The following is an 18,117-nucleotide window of genomic DNA, read 5'->3' as shown; positions in this document are numbered from 1 at the left end:
GAAATTGATTTAAAAAAAAAAAAGGAACATTTTATATGAATGGTAAAATTGTGGAAGTCTTCCAATTCACATTTTTGTTGAGGTAACCTAGTTCTTTTTGGAAGTTGTAGTAAGGAATTTTACGAGCTCTTGGCAGAAAAGGGACTCAAACCTAAATTTGCATTTTTATTTCTTAGTCACTGTCTTCTCACTAGGAATTATAATAATTAAACATTAACACTAAAGGAAAAGCTGAAAATTCATTAAAATTAAAGAACTTTAATTTTTATTTTTGTCAGTCATGGGTCCTGGGCTCTGTCCCTGAGCTCTTTTTGCTCAAGGGTAGCACTCTACCACTCTGAGTGCAGTGTCGCTTCTGGTTTTCTGGTGGTTAATTGGACATGAGTCTCACAGACTTCCTGCCCCAGCTGACTTTGATCTACAATCCTCAGATCTCAGCTTCCTGAGTAGCTAGGATTATGGGCCTGAGCCACTGTTGCCTGGCTAAAGAATTTTTTTTTTTTTTTTTAACATTCTGTAGGGGCCAGGAGTGTGGCCTAGTGGTATAGTGCTTGCCTAACATGCATGAAGCCCTGCATTTGATTCCTGGACACCACATACACATAAAAAGCCAAGAATGGTGCTGTGGCTCAATTGGTAAAATGCTAGTCTTGAGAAAGCTCAAGGACAGTGCCCAGGCCCTGAGTTCAAGCCCCAGGACTGGGGGAAAAGAAAAAAAAAAAGTTCTGTATGTCTAAATGGTTACCTTTTTGTCCACTTTTATAATCTCTAGTTGATTGTCAAGATAATTCTGCGGAATTTATTCACAGGCTTCTGAAGTGTTTTTTGCCATTTCTTCTTTTCATTATGTATTAGTTCCTAATCTGTATATCATAATTATCTACAAAGCATCCAAAACAAAAATCAATGCCTCAGCTTCATCCTTTGCTTGGAAAAATCATCCTTCTAGACGTATTTTTAAGCAGTGTTCATGCAATTTATAGCTATCCTCTCACCAGCCATTTGGAAACCCATTTTCCTAAAGTTGTCTATTGAGAACACTGAAATTTATATTATGGTTTCATCTCTTTTGAGTCAATGACAGTAACCCAGTTGAACAGATTGTGATCTTCAAAGTCTGTTGGTACATGCTTGCTAATAGACATTAGTTATGTCACAAATAATCTTAGTTGCCCGATGAGTAAAGCCTTTTGGTAGGCTCATTGTATTTTACCTGGGCTCAATATAAATTTATAATACAGAAACTAGTTAGACTCGGTCTACTTGAAAGTACTTTTAACTCATTTCATAACATTTCCATAGCTGCCAAAAGATTGTATTTGTGGGCTGGGACTATGGCTTAGTAGTAGAGTCCTTGCCTCGAATGTATGAATGCCTGGAAAGATTGTATATGCAAGTATTCTGTTTTTTTACTTAAAACTTATACTTATTTTTTTGTGCTGCTTGAGATCAAACTGAGGGCCTTGTGCATTCTAAGCAGACATCCATGACTGTACTACATCTCCAACCCTAAACTATATACTTCCCCTGAGAGAAGTGCGAATATTTACTAAGGAAAAATCATTGTGTACAAATTATGAAAGTAAAATTATTGCTCCAATACATTGTTTTAATGTTATTATTTGGTCTAAAAGTAAACAACATTGGGGTTATATCCAGCATCAAAGCCTATCAACATACCTACATAAATCTAGATTCTGTCCTGTTTTGTTTTGTTTTTTCCAATCAATTTGCAACCCAAAATGTGAATGTTGGAGAATTTCCAGCTACTCTTTCTTTCTGTACATTGTCATGTCTGCTTAGGAAAGTAAAGACTTAGAAACAAATGATAGTGTTAGTGTAACTCTATGAGCTCATGGGGACACTGGCCCAGGCTTTCCTTTTTTTAAGCTGATACAAAAATTGTCCAGAAAGTTAAAAAAAAAATCCCAGAAAGGGTCATTTATCCAAGCATACACAGGAAGTTAGATAGGGGGGCAGAGCTGGGATTTCCAGTTTAGGTCTTCTGGCTCCCCTTGTTTCCTTTTCTGTTATTATACCATGTCTCCTGTGGGAATTAGAAGACAGCAGTTATAGAGAGACTACAACTTTTCATAGAGAGCAAAGTAAAATTAATCTAACAACAATGTAGTAACTTTAAACATAATCTCAACACTTAACATGTTTTTATATTATGGAAGCATCTTGTAAAAAGTTAAATACCATAGTTAACAAAATCCCTTATTCAGTACTATTTCTTTAATTTATATGAAATAGTGGATTTGTTTATACTTAAGCCTACTCAATTGCAATTCCTTACTTACTCTAAGAAAGTTGACACAGTATGATATCATAGGAAATATGGCTTACATCTCTCTCATTCTTCATTTCCCTGCCATAACTTGATTTGTTTGTGGGAGTGGCTAAGAATAATCTTATGTTTATATTTCTCTGAAAAATATTTTTGCATGTGGATCTAAACTGAATGCTTCTGAGATATCTGAACCCATCTGTAATGAACTTGCTTTTTTTTTTTTTTTTTCTTCATGTACTTATTTTCCAGGTCAAGAGCAATCTGAATCCAAATGCAAAGGAGTTTGTTCCTGGGGTGAAGTACTAAAATATTTCAGTAGACGGGGCCCTCTTTTGGTGGATGTAGCACAATTTCCACACTGTGAAGGCAGTATTAGAAGACTTAATTGTAAAAGCTCTCTCTTGTCACTGTGTTACACTTATGCATTGCCAAAGTTTTTGTTAGTCTTGCATGCTTAATAAAAGTGCTGAGACTGTTATTAAGTAAAAAAAACAAAAAAAAAAAACAAAAAAAAAAAACAAAACTGTCAAACATTTACTGAAAATAGAATTGGCCCCATGGCTTAATGTAAAGGAAGTGAGGAAAGAAGCACCAGTCAAGTTGTGACAAAGCACCAAATTAAAAAAAACCTCTAAATCTTACTGAATTGTCGTTTTTAAGGCTAAACTGGTCCCTAGAAGCTACTAACGTTTTTTTAATAGCTATTTTTTGTTTAAAAAACAACAGTAAGTTCTGAGCAGAATTCTCAATTGCATTTGTCCTCATCAAAAAGAATCTCCCTTTTTTTGGTTCATTTGTTAATTTAAAGTAATTCATTACAGACAAATGTGTCTTTGGTGATTGAAATTATAAGAAAGTGAACAGATAAAGAGCTAGTTTGACTATTCTGGTATGTTATAGTAGAAATTGAATTATCTTGAGGTTATATCTGAAGAAGTTGATGATTTGAGAATTGCGTCCTTTGAAGATTCATTGCGTCATAGCCATACCTGTGTAAAGTGTAAGGACCTACATCAGCCCGTAATTCAATTGAACAGAGGTTGTAACATGATTTGAGTGGTGCTTTTCCTTGCATGGTTAGCCATCAGGACAGTAGTCTGCAGCACAACTTTTCTTTTAACAAAGCTAGAACAGTTTTGGCTTCTTAAACTTCATATTTGGGTAGGTTAAGCTGCCATACGTGTTCAGTGTGAATAGTGTTTAAGTTGAAAATATTGTAAAAAAATTATATTTTTTCAAAAATATTTAAAAAAATAAATAATAGTAGAACTGAGGTGATGCTTGTGTTTATTGGCAAAGGACTCCAGACTCTCCAGTGGTTATACTTCACTGTGGGCCCAGAACCTCAGGACACCCCTACTGGCAAAATGTGCTAGAGCAGGATTCATTAGATTCCACAATAGTGAGTATAGTGCTGTGCAAGTGTCTGTCCACAAAACAGCAGTAAAATAATCCCCAGCCTGAGACTGCAATGTCAGGGCAATTGTAGGTAGCTATGTTAACAAACTGTGGTTGAGCTGAAGTGTGGCTCACTGGCAGTAGCATAGTACTTGCTTAGTACTGGCTTGGTTTTTTTTGTTGTTGTTTTGTTTTGTTGTTTTGGTTTGTTTTTTGCCAGTCCTGGGCTTGAACTCAGGGCCTGAGCACTGTCATTGGACTTTCTCAAGGCTAGAGCTCTACCATTTGAGCCTCAGCATCAATTCCAGCTTTTTCCTATGTATGTGGTTCCAGAGAATCGAATCAGGGTCTTCGTGCATGCTAGGCAAGCATTCTACCACTAGGCCAAACTCCCAGCTCTGTTTTTTTGTTTTTAAGTTAAAGATTATGATACATTTATTTCTTGTCCACATTCTTCATGGAAGGCATAGCAGGTGGATCCCCCTCTTTTAGTGGTACTAAAGATCACTTAGGAGCTTTACACTTGGTAGTCAGCCATCTACTACCCAAGCTATACCTCCAGCTCCAATAGGAGTCTTTTTTTTTTTTTCAGTAGCTACTTTAACCAACTACTGAATACGTTTTTAAAGAAACTCTGAAACAGCTTATCATATTTAACTTGTTCTTTCTGCAACCATAATTTGGGCAGTTTCTTCTGCCCAGTGGCGTTGGTTGTGTTGCCACCTGCCAATATATGAGGCATATAATACATGAGGCTTATTGGGCCTTTCTAAACTTACAGGGCAAATGACTTATCTGCACATACTGCCAAGTTGTTACAATGCAGTATAATTGGCACCAATTAGAGAGTTAGGCACTATGACTTAATGATGAAGAACAAAGATTCTAGCCATACTTCCTAGATGAGAGTCCTGTGATCATGGATAAGTCAATTTTACTATGGCTTAGTTTCTATATCCTCTAAATTGCTTACATAATATTCAGTTCTTGGTACTACATACACAGAAAAAGCTGGAAGTGGTACTGTGGCTTCCTTGATAACCTTGAGAAATCCCAAAGACAGTGCCCAGGCCCTGAGACCAAACCCCAGGACTGGCAAAAGAAAAAAAGGAGTTTTGGACTTCAAAGCATTTTGTGTGTTTGATTCTGGGGATTGACGGACATTAGGGCATCATACTGGTAAGAAAACACTCTACACCACCTGAGCCACAGCCTCAACATTGGTATATTTGATTTCAGACTTTTAGATTAGGAATTGTCTATCAGAATAGTCTATAGGTGTTTTAGAGTTCAAAAAATCTCCATAATCTGGAACATTTCTCATGCCAGGCATTTTGATACTATTCTATCATAACAATACCTGTCTCTAGATTGTGTGGTTTAGTTGATACCCATCAAGATCTTAATACTGTTCTGGCACATACATAAGACCTGTTTGAATGATTCCTGTTACTGATCTTAACTCTGTTAAGAACTGTTCTAAGCTGGATATGGTGGCTCATGCCTGTAATCCTAGCTACTCAGGAAAATCATGGTTCAAAGCCAGCCTGGGCACTAAAAATCCGTGAGACTCTTATCTCCAATTAGCCTTTAGAAAACTGGAAGTGGCTCTGGCTCTAGGGGTAGGTCAGTAGCCTTGAGCTGAAGAGCTCAGGGCAGCACCCAGGCCCAGAGTTAAAGCCCCACGATTGAAAAAAAAAAAAAAAGGGAACTGTTCTAACAATGGAAGTGTAGGTTAGTGGTAAAGCATCCAAAAACAACCACAGTAAGCACAGTGCCAGTGGCTCACACCTGTAATCCCAGCCACTCATGAGGCTTGAGATCTGAAGATCGTGGTTCAAAGCCAGCTCAGGCAAGAAACTCCATGAGACTCTTACCTCCAATTAACCACCAAAAAATGGGAAGTGGCTCATAGTGGTCAAGTGCTAGGCCTTAAGCACATAAACTCAGGTATGTCGCCCAGGCCCTGAGTTCAAGCCCTACAGCTGACCAAAGTGAAAAAAAAAACAAACCAAAAACAGAACAGCAAGTGGTGCGTGTGTCTCAGCACTGAAGTGGGATCAGAAGGATCTAGAGTTTTGAAGCCAGTCTTGGCAACATGACCAAGTCTCTGTCTTACAAATAAGTAATAAAACAAAATAAATAATAAGTAAATCAGTGTAGACCAGGCTCAGCTTGCTTTGATTAGAACTGATCTTATCTGGGCCTGGAGTTTGGCCTAGTGGTTAAAGTGCTTGCCTAACATGCATGAAGACCCAGGTTCGATTCCTTGGTACCACATATAGAAAAAAGCCGGAAGTGGTGCTGAGGCTCAAGTGGTAGAGCTCTAGCCTTGAAAGTCCAAGGACAGTGCTCAGGCCCTGAGCTCAAGCACAGGACTGGCAAAAAAAAAAAAAAAAAAAGAACTGATCTTATCTTTTTGAGGAAAGAGGTACATTAAACCAGGTAGAGATGTAAGATTTCAGAGCATCAGCTACCTACACATTTCAAAACCCTAGGGACATATCACCTCATTAAGTCTTATACCAGCATTGTTTTAGGGTAACAAGTCATGTCAGAAGGTTTTATAGAAGGCCACTATAGGCCACTATGTTGACATCCTCAACTTTTTTCAAGCCAAATGTCAACTATTTATTTGTTTAGCATATTGGAATGCAAAGATGAGGCTTCCATGACTGCTTGTAGGCTCTGTTTGGATTAGGTTCCACCCAGGTAACTGGGAGGAATAATATGTCATCATACTTACGACTTAACCACTGGTTTATACCAGTTGGGAATTTCACTTCTTATTATAAAATAGCTAAAAAGTTCCACCTAGATTCCAATTAAGATGTTAACTCAGTATACCTACCCTTACGGAATACTCAAGTAGATGGGGAAAACAAAAACCAAGTAGTAGTTCGGTTTCCTTTGGCAGAAACAGAATGTTTGGTTATTTAACTCTCCTACAAAGCCATAGATAATACCTTTCTTGGAAGTAGTATTTCAGACCTTGGTGCACACAGAACCAGTTTCTGTATTTTCTGGAGTGTCTTCTGGAACTGAAGGTTGATTTTTTGACCTTGTAGAGAATCCTTTGAAGACTGGGCATATAGGAATGTATTTCAGGAAGGCAATCCTTTTTACTATGCCCATACCAATGGGAAAATCATAGCTCTTCAGGCTAGCAGATGTTGCACTATTGGCATGGGCCCCAGCTTTCCACTGTATTAAGCCTCGTTCCTCTGGGCTCCCTGGAAAGAGGACAATATGGTCATTACCAAAATCCAAAAGTTTTGCTGCCTCCCCATAATCTAAGGAAAACTTCTTCTAGAATCTGATGTTTTGTCCCCGCCCCCTTCCTCCATATTGCTCAGGGGGAGCAATTAAGGGTTTGCCCATACAACAAAAAATACTGTCTGATAACCTGGTACCAGTGGCTCACATTCCAAATCCTAGCTACTGAGGAGGCTGAGATATGAGGACTGTGATTCAAAGCCAGACTGGGCCAGACAAATGTGAGAGACCTTTTATTTCTAATTTTAAAAAAGTGAAAGGATGGGACCAGGACTTTGGCCTAGTGGTAGAGTGCTTGCCTAGCAAGCACGAAGACGGGTTCAGTTCCTCAGTACCACATACATAGAAAAGGCCAGGAATGGTGCTGTGGCTCCGGTGGTAGAGCTCCAGCCTTGAGAAAGCCCAAGGACAGTGCTCAGGCCCTGAGTTCAAGCCCCAGGACTGCCAGAAAAAAAAAAGAAAGAAATGTTTACAACTAAAGGAAGTCTCCCATATATGAGTGGGGTAAGGGAGATCTGAGGTTTTCAGGGGGGGTGGCATGGACAGACACCTAGCCAAAAGAATGACGGTAAATCCAGGCTGACAACAACCTCTACTACATGCCAGATACATCATCCCAAAACCTCAGTTGAAAAGACACTGAAGGGCTAGGAGTTAGGCCAAATGGTAGAGTGCTTACCTAACATGCACAAAGCCCTGGATTAGAGTCCCCAGTACCACATACACAGAAAAAGCCAGAAGTGGTGCTGTGGCTCAAATGGTAGAGCATTATCCTTGAGAAACCCCAAGAACAGTGTCCAGGCCCTGAGTTCAATCTGCAGGACTGCCAAAAAAAGGACACTGGAGGAGCTGTTTTAGCTGAGCCTGACTGTGCAAAGAGCACAGGCAGGCAGAGTGAAGGGGAAGAACTGTAGGCATGCATACGGTGACTGGACTGGTCTTGATTAGCCTCCTGCCTCTACCATGACAAAACACATTCCCTTCTGAGCTTGTCAGCCTCCCTTTTCTATACCATTGTACCTTCTCTGCCACCTTAAGACTTCACTTGTTCTCTTCTGGGCTCCCTCAACTTCAGGAGGCTCTGCCCAGTTTTGCTGTGTCTCTGTGTGTGCTTGAACTCAGGGTCTGGCCACTGTCCCTGGGCTTTTTCCCTCACAAGAGCACTGTAGCACTTTAAGCTGCTTCCAGTGGTTTTTTTCCAGTGGTTAATTAGAGGTAAGAGTATCGTGGACTTTTCTGCCAGGGCTGGCTTCAAACCATAATCCTCACATTTCAGCTTCCTAAGTAGCTAGGATTATGGGCGTGACCACCAGTGTTCACTCAAGGCTGGTGCTCTACCACTTGAGCCATACCTCCACTTCTGGCATTCTTTTTTTTTTTTTTGGTGGGTCATGGGGACAGCCTGGGTGCTGTCCCTGAGCTCTTCAGCTCAAGGTTACTGCCCTACCCTTGAGCCAAGCCCTACTTCCCATTTTCTAGAGGTTAATTGGAGGTAAGAGTCTCAGGTCCTTTGGTGCCCAAGCTGACTTTGAACCTTGATCATCAGATCTCAGCCTCCTGAGTAGCTAGGATTACAGGCGTGAGCCACCACACCCAGCCCATTCTTTTTTTTTTTTAATATGCATTTATTGGACATATGAAGTATTCTCCACAATCCCTTCAAAAAGCTCTGTTGCCAAATGGATTGTTTGGGACTGTCTAATCTACTAGCCAACTGCTAATATACTTGAGGTAGAATTTACAAATAAACTGATACTGCATTTCTTTATGTCCAACCATGAATGCAGGTGCACTGTGTCCACTGGTAAAGAAATGGTGAGGAAAGCACCCATTCAAGACCTCCATCAGCCTACTATGTCCTGTTGCTCCCTATAAGCCTGCATAGTATCTGACTCAGCCACATCTGGAGTCCATGAGTCCAGCCTAGGTCTTCATTGACCTAGGGCTGACCAGTACCTGGCACTGTGTTGTCCAGTATGAAAGCAAGGCAACCACCCACAAACATCTCTGTGGTCAGTAGCACAGTCAGAATCTGGTCCACTTCAGGAATGCCTGTGAAATAAACCAAGGACCAATGGGTATCTAGGTATTCCTACTTGTGCAGCCTCCTGACAATTCTTGAGTAGCACAACACTCAGACTTTTGTGCCTGTCTGTACCTCTGTCGTGGTTTGGATTCAATCCCAGTTCTGCCAACTGTTAGTTGTTGACTTGAGACAAATCATTTAGTCTGTGTCTCTCATCTGTAAAGTGGAGACGATAATGGTATCTGCCTCAATGTTCAGATGTAAATGAGCACAGGTAAAACTCAGTAGCTGTTTACAGAAAGTGGGTTTTTTGGTTTTTGGTTTTTTTTTGTCAGTGCTGGGGCCTAGGCATGTCCCTGAATTATTCTGTTCAAGGCTAGTGTTCTACTACTTTAAGCCACAGCTCCACTTCCAGTTGGAGATGAGTCTCCCATACTGCCTGGACTGGCTTTGAACTGAAAGCCTCAGACCTCAGGCTCCTGAGTAGCTAGGATTACAGGTACAAGCTACCAGTGCCCACCAGAAAGTGTTTTTTGTAAAAGACAGTTGACTAATGAGCTTCTCAGCTGCTCATTACATCCAGAGTTGGGAAGGGTTTGTAGTTCTTCCAGTTTGCAGCCTCTGAAGGAATGAGGATATGCTCCATTTTTGCTTTGTGGTGCTAGCTAGGATATGAAGTTAAATAGAGCCGCCCATAGGTAAGCTGAGACCACTAAGTTAACTATCCTTCCAGCCCATGTGCTCAATTCTGAACCCACCCCACCTCCCCCACCTCTAGAAAGAGCAGATGGCCAAGAGGCACCTGTGTTGATGGCACCGGGGTTGGAATCCAGGTAATTCGGCAACGTGAGCCCGAAGAACATGGAAAATCCAAGTACAAAGAGGTTTCGGGAAGAGTTCATGTCCACGAACTGTAGGTTGGACAGCCCCACTGCGGTAATCATGCCTGCAGGCGTGGGGGAACTGCTAAAGATGCCTTTCGGCTGAGTGGACCTCCCACTCAGGGACTCCTGCCCCATCTCTGGAATTGCTCTGGGCACTCACCAAAGAGAGTGCAGAACATGCCCCCCAAGATGGGGTCAGGGAGCGAAGCAAAGAGGGCTGTGAACTTGCCGACAGCACCCAGGACCAGCATGATACCTGCACCATACTGCACCACTCGCCGGCTGCCCACCTGCAAGGAGCCAGGGGAGAGGCTAGACACGCAGAACAAGGCTGGTTCTAGGAGTGGGGCCTTCTAGAAGAACGAGGCTGAAATGGACAGGGGCTTGATGCAGGGGTGTGAGTGGGGCTGGGGTGCATGTGAGGCCTCTTGAAAACTGGATAGAGCAAGTCCAAAGTACTGACTAGTTTGGAACCAGGACTACAACCCATAGTAGCCAGATGGGACTTTGTGTTACTTTGGCTTGTGAAGCACCTTGGTAATTCCTAGGACACCAATGTTGGGACTGGATGAAGTGGACCCGTTGCCTGTGCCCAACAGCCCCGCGATAATGCAGCAGATGCCTTCAGTAAAGATACCCCTATAAGAAAAGGATGAGTGAGGGTCTTGGTCCAGTCTCTTCACCAGCCTGTGTCCTCTGTCCCTGTGACCAGCTACCTGTCCCTGCGGGGCTGTGCAGGCTGACAAACATGTCCATTGTACTTTCTCCAGAGCAAAGGGAGCTCTGAGAGCCAGTAGGTGCTGTACCAGCCCTAGACCTACTGCGTTAGTACTTACTCCCTTAGGTGCTTCAGAGTTCAGCTCCTCATCTGTTAGTAAGAGTACCTGTCTCAGAATGATTAGCAGATTGCATGAGAGAATAGGTATGAAGAACCGGGCATGTGGAAGGTATCATGACTATGGTTTCCTAGGACTCCATTTATCTTCTCAGCTTTCCCCAACAATCAAGGAGTTAAGTGGTGAATGCACTCCCATCCCATACACAAGAAAAGGAGGGATGTGCCCTTCTACCCCTCTGGATTCAGCCCCCATGCATGGGCCCTCAGGGTATCAGATGTTGCAGAGGTAAACATACCGATTGATAGCATGGACGGGAGGGGGTGGTGCACCAGCCAGACGTGCACAAGCATAGTAATCACCGATGGACTCGATGATGCCTGCCAGTGTGGCACTGAACATACCCAGGACCGCAGCCGCAGTCACTGTGGGCAGGCCCCACTGACCTGGGTGGGGGAAACACAGGAAGATACACAGTGAGGAGCCTGTGGTAGGTCTGGAATGGACAGGAAAGTGAGTTTTGGAAGGGAAGAATGGTTTATGGGGGTATCTGGAGGGGATCACTCAGAGGTATGAACCTGGAGTAAGGCTTTGTCTGAGTAAAACACTATTGGGCAGGCCATAAACATGCAGTTAATGTGAGTTGTGTTGTCAGCTACACTGGGGTTGGCCAGGATCTCTTGGATACCTCAGCTGGAGGAGGAGGAGGAGCTCAAATGAGGTTGCTTACAGGGGTAAGGGATGCGGATCCATGGTGAGATACTCAGGATGTCCCCTCGGGCATCAGTTCGAGCCTGGAATCCATAGGCTGTGGGGTCTGCAGGCAGCACATCTGTCAGAGTCAGCACGTAGCACAGCAGCCACACGGTCATGATGGCCAGCACAATCTGAAAGGAACAGGGTAAGGGATATACTGCAGGCATTCGAGGTCTTTGGCCAGACTGGCTTGTTCCTAGTGCAGCCCTGACCCAAGTACAAGCCTCTGCTCTCACTCAGAACCCAGCCCCAATACCTGATCCAGACTATGGCTGGAACCGCATCACTGTTCTGGCTCAGGCTTCTCTGTTTTCCCTGCCCTTGGCTCTGGGCACAAGTCCAGCTTCTGCCCTAGTCCCTCCCCTTCCCAACCCAGCCCCAGATGTCTGCCAGCTCCTTACCGGAAACATCTTGAAGATCTGGATGCGGAAGAGAGTGAAGCCCTTACCCCAGCGGTAGATTGGCAACAGGAAAGTGAGATTGCGAAGATACTGGGAGAAGAGTACAATCAGGAGAATGGAGCTGGGGACAGAGAGGAGATGGTAGGCTAGACCAGGGCCAGGAGGCAGAACAAAGAGGGCAGAACATAAAAGGGCTGGATGGTAGGAGCTAGACAGGGAATCAGGCCTGGTGTTAGCTCACCAAACTGAGATGCCCCAGTGGGAGCCAGCTCTGTCTCCAGCAGCTTGGAAGACAGAGAGGCCAATGAGGGAGACAGTGGGGGTGACCGTGAGAGGTCCTATGTAACTGAGAAGGGCCCCAGGCAGCCCCATAAGCCCGATCACCACCTCCACTGTGCTGGATACTATGATTGCACCCTGAACCTAAAAGGACAAAATCAACTGTTAGTCACTACATAACCTGATTGCTGGCAGGATGAAAATTCCTTGGCCACCGCTTTGAATTCCACAACTAGGCAGTGGCCCTCACTCCCAACTTGCCCCTCCTTAAGAGTGGCCTCTCTACTCACCTCTCGTATTCGAGGGTGCCAGATATGAGAAGTGTTCAAGGGCAAACTCCAATTGCCATAGATCTCCTCTGAGGACAGAGACAAAACAGAGGGAAAGGACACTGCCATGAAGATAATCTTGTGTCTGGACATGAATTTGGGACGGTGGCCCAGACCTCCAACCCATACCCCCAAATGTTCCTACCTTCAGGAGGGCACTTCCATCTCTCTAGGGCCAGGATGGCTTTGGCTGGGACCAGAAACGCAAAGGCACTGGCCTGAAACAGTGGCAGCCTGGGAGGGAGGGGCAGGCGATGATACAGAGGCAGGGACATTGTGAAAGAAGGACACAGAAGGGATAGAGACAAAAGACCACAGGTACTAGCAAAGGTCTCCAACATTTGCAGAGTATATGAAAAAGACAAATGGCTCCTCTACCTCAAAACCTGGCCCCTGCCAGGCTGAGACCCAAGAGCCGGGAGTTTGGCCTAGTGGTGGAGTGCTTGCGTAGCATGCACGAACACCCAGGTTCAATTCCTCGGTACCATATACATAGAAAAAAGCCGGAAGTGGTGCTGTGACTCAGTGGTAGAGCTCTAGCCTTAAGAAAGCCCAAGGACAGTGCTCAGGCCCTGAGCTCAAGCCCTGGCAAAAAAAAAAAAAAAGGCTGAGACCTAGAGAATCATGGTTCAAAACCAACTGGGGGTTGGGGGCTAGGAATGTGAATCCATGAAGCCCTGGATTCAATTCCTTGGCTACTACATACCCAGAAAAATCTGTAAGTGGCACTGTAGTTCAAGCTGATAGAGTGATAGCCTTGAGGAAAAAGAAGCTCAGGGACAGGCCCCGAGTTCAAGCCCCAGCACTGGCAAAAAAAATAAAATAAAATAAAAATACGACAAACCTGGGGGCAGGGGTCTGGGAATGTAGCCTAGTGGTAGAGTGGTGTTTGCCTAGCAGGCATGAAGCCCAGGGTTCATTTCTTCAGTACCACATACACAGAAAAAAGATGGGACTGGTGTGCTGTGGTTCTAGTGGTAGAATGCTAGCCTTGAGCAAAAGAAGCTCAGAGACCATGCCAAGCCCTGAGTCCAAGCCCCAAGGCTGGCAAAAACAACAACCAGGACAGCAAAGTCTGAGAGCTTCCATCTCCAGTTAACAGGTAAAGTACCAACTATGAGCAAGCCAGCCTAACAAGTGAGGTCCTAGGTTCAAGCCCCGGAACCAGCACAAAACAAAACAAAACACCTGACCCTTGCCTTGTGCATGCCCATTCCCCACTGTGAGGAGCAATCCTCAGTTCTGGCATATGAACTTTGGCTCTGTTCACCATTTCTCTCCGCTAGCATTCAACCATCCTTTTTTTTTTTTCTTTTTTCTTTTTTTCTTTTTTGTGGTCTGTCATGAGGCTTAAACTCTGGGCTGGGTGCTGTCCCTGAGCTCTTCAGCACAAGGCTACTTGAGCCACAGAACCAGTTGCGATTATCATGCTGTTTGATTGGAGATAAGAGTCTCAAGGACTTTCATGCCTTGCCTGGGCTGGCTTTGAACCACGACCCTCAGATCTCAGCCTCCTGAGTAGCTAGGATTAGAGGTGTGAGCCACCAGCACCAGGCCTCAAACAACCATCCTTTTGCCCCTAGGCCTAGGGCCGGCTATTCACAACAGGAATGGGGCTTCCTGGGCCCACACAGGTGCTAGTGTGATTCACACATTCAGACAGGGAAGAAAGGGTTCTGAGCATTCAGAGTAGGGGTTATGGGGAAAGGACTGGGGCTTGGGCACATTTCCTTAAATCTTAGATTCCTTGTCCCTGAGGAGCTCCAGAGCAGACCGGATGCTTAGAGCTCTAAGGCTGGCCTGCGAGTCGGAACACCAGAAGTGCGCAGATAAGTCTTTGTTTGCCTGCTGGGCAAGACCACTGGCTCCAGCCACCTGGATCAGTGCGCACGCATGCACACACAGGTACCTACATGCTTGTGAGTGGGGAGGGGCAACTCACCGGATGCCCAGTGTGGTCTGGATGAGAGTGGTGATACCCACACATGCGAAGATGGTGCCAATGAGCTGACTGACCATGAGCTGGTCGCGACCCACACACAGAGCCTCGGCCAGGAGGAAGGGCACAGCGATGGTACCGCTGAAGCATGTCAGGTAATGCTGGGGTGACAAAAGGAGTGTGAGGCGGGGCCCATGGAGCTCGCATGGAAACAGGGGTACCCAGGTTCAATAAGCCTGGATGTGAGCCTCCCTGCAGGTGTGCATACACACACTGACATTCTCCACAAGGGATTCCCGGAAAGCCACTGCTGGGCACTCTTGGGGTCACTAATCCCTGTCTGCCCCACCCACCCCTTTATTCCTGTGGATGGGCTCTGTATCTGTAACTGATACCCCACAATCTTTTGTTGCGAGGCATTGCCCTCTTCCCTGCGTGGTGGCAGCCTCTTAGCTGACCTTAGGTTTCTCTCTTTTGCCTGATATAAGCTTGTTCTCCAGGGGTGCAGTGGGGAACCCTGGGGCTTGTAGGGCTGGGGGTGTGGAGGCCTACCTGGAAGCCTAGCAGAATGCACAGATACCAGGGTGGCACATCCTCGATCTTGTACAACATGTCTAATGTAGGCTCTGTGGACTCAGTCATCTTCAGGTCTCTAGCAGAAATCCCTGCTGAGCCTAGGGACTCATTCTGGGGCAGGAGACAGCAGTAGATAAGGAAGAAGAATGAACAGGCGAAGTCCACACTGCCCCCCAGGACCAGTCATGGAGGCCAAATGACCTGCCTGAGGTCCCCCCCATTCCCCCAGTTCATCTGCCTGGTAGTCACTTGGCCTAGCAGTAAAGCTGCTTTCTGCTGGAAAAAATATACTCTGCTTACACCTGGAGTCCACAAGTCAGGGTATTCTGGCCAGGGATAGACTGTTAAGTCAAAAGACCTGGGAAACACCAGGGAAGGAGCAGAGAGGACTCCACACTGGATAAGCCCACTCTGGTCCCACCGCTGGCTTCTAGAGGTCTTTGGGGGTGTCACTGGGGAGAAAGCCAGACTTCTTCTGCTCACTACCACCCACCTCAGTGAGGTCCAAAGCTCCTTCACCCATTCTGCAGTTGCAACACTCAGCTCATGATTCACTTTTTATCAAGTTCATCAGAAATTTTGACTCTTCCCTCCCAGAGGGGCCTGTAGGTCCTCCAACCTCCACCTGCCTGCCCTCCCACGCCCGACCCCCAGCACCTGTGTGTGGCCCTCGGAGTCCTCCTGAGGCTTCATCTGTGGGACACAGGTTTGAGAAGTTCCTGAGGGAGAAGAGAGGATGACTTTACAAAGGCCAAGAAGGACTTTACTCCATACATCAGACATTGTTCGAAGTAAATCTGTAACCAGGTCCCTAGTTCTGGATTGCGAAAGGAGGACATGGCAGAGGTAAGGTATTAACTCCTGGCTATGGTTGTAAAGGCCATCCAAGTCTCACAAAGCTCCATTTGCCTCCAGAGAATTCCTTTCCTGCTTGCGGCTAGTTGAGCCTGGCATGAGTCCAGTTCTTGTTTTCTTGGAGACAGACAGAGTGGAAGAAGTGAGGAGGGGACAGTCTCAAAAGTTTACCTCTGTGAATTGAGTGGAAAGGAATGGGGAATATGCTCTATGATTACCAGCCGCTTTCCACACCAAGCCCTTCCGTGTTTATTAATAACAAGTTAATCTTTATCATCATCACTATAACCATTGTCTTTACTGAGGAAGTATTGAGTGCCAAGTGATACACATGTTTGTATCTCCTGGCACTAGTGTTAATTAACTCTTTTATAGCTGAGGAAATAGATTTAGGAGTAATTTGACAAAGCCACACAGGTTGCAGAAAACCAGGCCTGTGTCAGGCTCTGCAGGTAGGTAGCTCACATCTGTAATCCTAGCCACTCAGGAGGCTAAGATCTGAGGGTTCCAATTCAAAGTTAGCCCAGGCAGTCAAGTCCATGAGACTTTTACAGGCCTCTTATCTCCAATTAACCACCCCCAAAGCCAGAAATGGTGGTTCCATTGTAGAGCCAATGGCCTTGATCAAAAAACTCTCAAGGGCTGTGCCTAGACCCTGGGTTCAAGCCCCAGAATCACCCTCCCCCCCCCCAAAAAAAGCCTAAAATTCAGGCTGGTAGGAGCTGCCCCACCCTACCACCCTTTAACACACAGGATCCCATAGGCTGGGAGTTTGGCCTAGTGGTAGAGTGCCTGCCTAGCATACACCAAACCCTGAGTTCGATTCCTCAGTACCACATACACAGAAAAAGCTGGAAGTGGCACTGTGACTCAAGGGGTAGAGTGCTACCCTTAAGCAAAAGAGGCTATGGGACAGTGCCCAGCCTCTGAGTTCAAGCCCCAGGACTGGTAAAAACAGAAAACAAACAGCCAGGCACAGTGGCTCATGCTTGAAATCCTAGCTACTCAGGAGGCTGAGATCTGAGGATCAAGGTTCAAAGCCTGCAGGGGCACAGAAGGACCCGACACTCTTATCTCCAATTAACCTCTAGAAAATGGGAAGTGGGGCTTGGTTCTAGGGTAGGGTGGTAGCCTTAAGCTGAAGCGCAGGGACAGTACCCAGGCCGAGTTCAAGCCCCATGACCCACAAAAAAATAAAAATTAAAAAAAATATATATATATATATATCCCTGAGGCAGAAACAGAAAGGTCCAGAGGCCTATACCCTGTGCCTGCCAGGAGAAAGATTCATTTTCCTCCTAGCTACAACTAGTTGTGGAGTTATAGGACCCAACAAAATTGAGAAAGTGGCCCTTTTCGCAAAAGTATTAAGATTTCTTTCTTTTGGTACCAGACCTGGAGCTTGAACTCTGAGCCTGAGTGCTGTCCCTGAGCTTCTTGGCTCAAGGCTAATGCTCTACCACAGAGCCACAGCTCCCTATCTGGCTTTTGGGTGATTAGTTGGAGATAATAGTCCCACAAGCTTTCCTCTCCACGTTAGTTTAAAACCGAGATGCTCAGCTCTGAGCCTCTTGAATAGCTAGGATTACAGGTGTGCACCTCCAGCACCCAGCCCAAAGTTATTATAAATTTTATAATGAGCCAGGACTTCACACCCTGAGTTCAAGCCCCAAACTTAGTGTGCGTGCGCGCGCACACACACACACACACACACACACACACACACAAATTATAATGCTGGGCTGAGGGAGAGGTTCAAGTGTTAGAGCACCTGCCTAACAAACACAAGGCCGTGAGTTCAAACCCCAGTACTGTACCCCTTTTGCGCACTCTTGCGCGCTTGCGCAGGCACACACACACACACACACACACACACACACACACACACACACAGAGACGATGGCAAAAGGGCAAAAGCAGGTAGGCGTTATGTTGAATGTGGGGCATTTCTATGCACTGGGCCATATGTCTACATATCACACACTCAAAAAGCCAGTCCTGGGCCCATGTCCTCTCTCAACTGGACCAGCCTGGGCTGGACCTGAAGCCTGAGATGTAGTAGAGGGGGAAACTGGGGACAGAGAGGAGGAGGCGGGGACACTCAAGCTCCTCAGTGGATGGGAGCTAGGCCTGGGGTCCCAACCTGTTCCTTTTTGGGTCGCCCCAGCCACCCCAGGAACCACCTACTTTTGAGTTGCTGTGCCCATTGCCAGGGTGAGGCACAGGCCAGGCCTAAGGCACAGGCAGCACTGCTCTCCAACAACTTCAT

The 18,117-nt window shown here is 45.5% G+C and overlaps 2 protein-coding genes across 4 annotated transcripts in view; one reads left to right on the top strand and one right to left on the bottom strand.

Annotated features, from left to right (window-relative positions):
• The window catches only part of Paip2 (poly(A) binding protein interacting protein 2), a 16,395-nt gene extending 12,829 nt beyond the window's left edge, over window positions 1-3,566 (top strand). For both annotated transcript variants that reach the window (XM_090331437.1, XM_090331438.1), the window contains exon 4: window positions 2,543-3,566. In XM_090331437.1, the coding sequence (XP_090187563.1) occupies window positions 2,543-2,599 (57 nt within the window). In that variant the 3' untranslated portion in view covers window positions 2,600-3,566. The remainder of the gene's footprint in view (window positions 1-2,542) is intronic.
• On the bottom strand, window positions 1,427-18,117 carry Slc23a1 (solute carrier family 23 member 1). 2 transcript variants are annotated; one of them, XM_090331430.1, is made up of 16 exons: window positions 18,036-18,117; window positions 15,651-15,712; window positions 14,970-15,104; window positions 14,421-14,578; window positions 12,624-12,712; window positions 12,440-12,507; window positions 12,112-12,293; window positions 11,871-11,991; window positions 11,444-11,600; window positions 11,012-11,159; window positions 10,411-10,516; window positions 10,038-10,167; window positions 9,796-9,939; window positions 8,924-9,019; window positions 6,658-6,924; window positions 1,427-2,047 (listed from the first exon to the last, which is right to left on the bottom strand). In XM_090331430.1, the coding sequence occupies exons 1-15, from the start codon at window positions 18,115-18,117 to the stop codon at window positions 6,677-6,679; spliced, it is 1,926 nt and encodes a 641-aa protein (XP_090187556.1). In that variant the 3' UTR covers window positions 1,427-2,047; window positions 6,658-6,676. The 2 variants fall into 2 exon arrangements, with proteins under 2 accessions (XP_090187556.1, XP_090187558.1); XM_090331432.1 differs by lacking the exons at window positions 12,112-12,293; window positions 18,036-18,117 and having other exon boundaries at window positions 11,871-11,960; window positions 15,651-15,728.

This window comes from Megascapheus bottae, chromosome 4 (assembly GCF_031878675.1).
Source record: "Megascapheus bottae isolate mThoBot1 chromosome 4, mThoBot2.hap1, whole genome shotgun sequence".
Lineage (NCBI taxonomy): Eukaryota > Metazoa > Chordata > Mammalia > Rodentia > Geomyidae > Megascapheus > Megascapheus bottae.
Note: the sequence above shows the minus strand (reverse complement) of the source record. Positions and strands in the feature narration are given on the sequence as shown.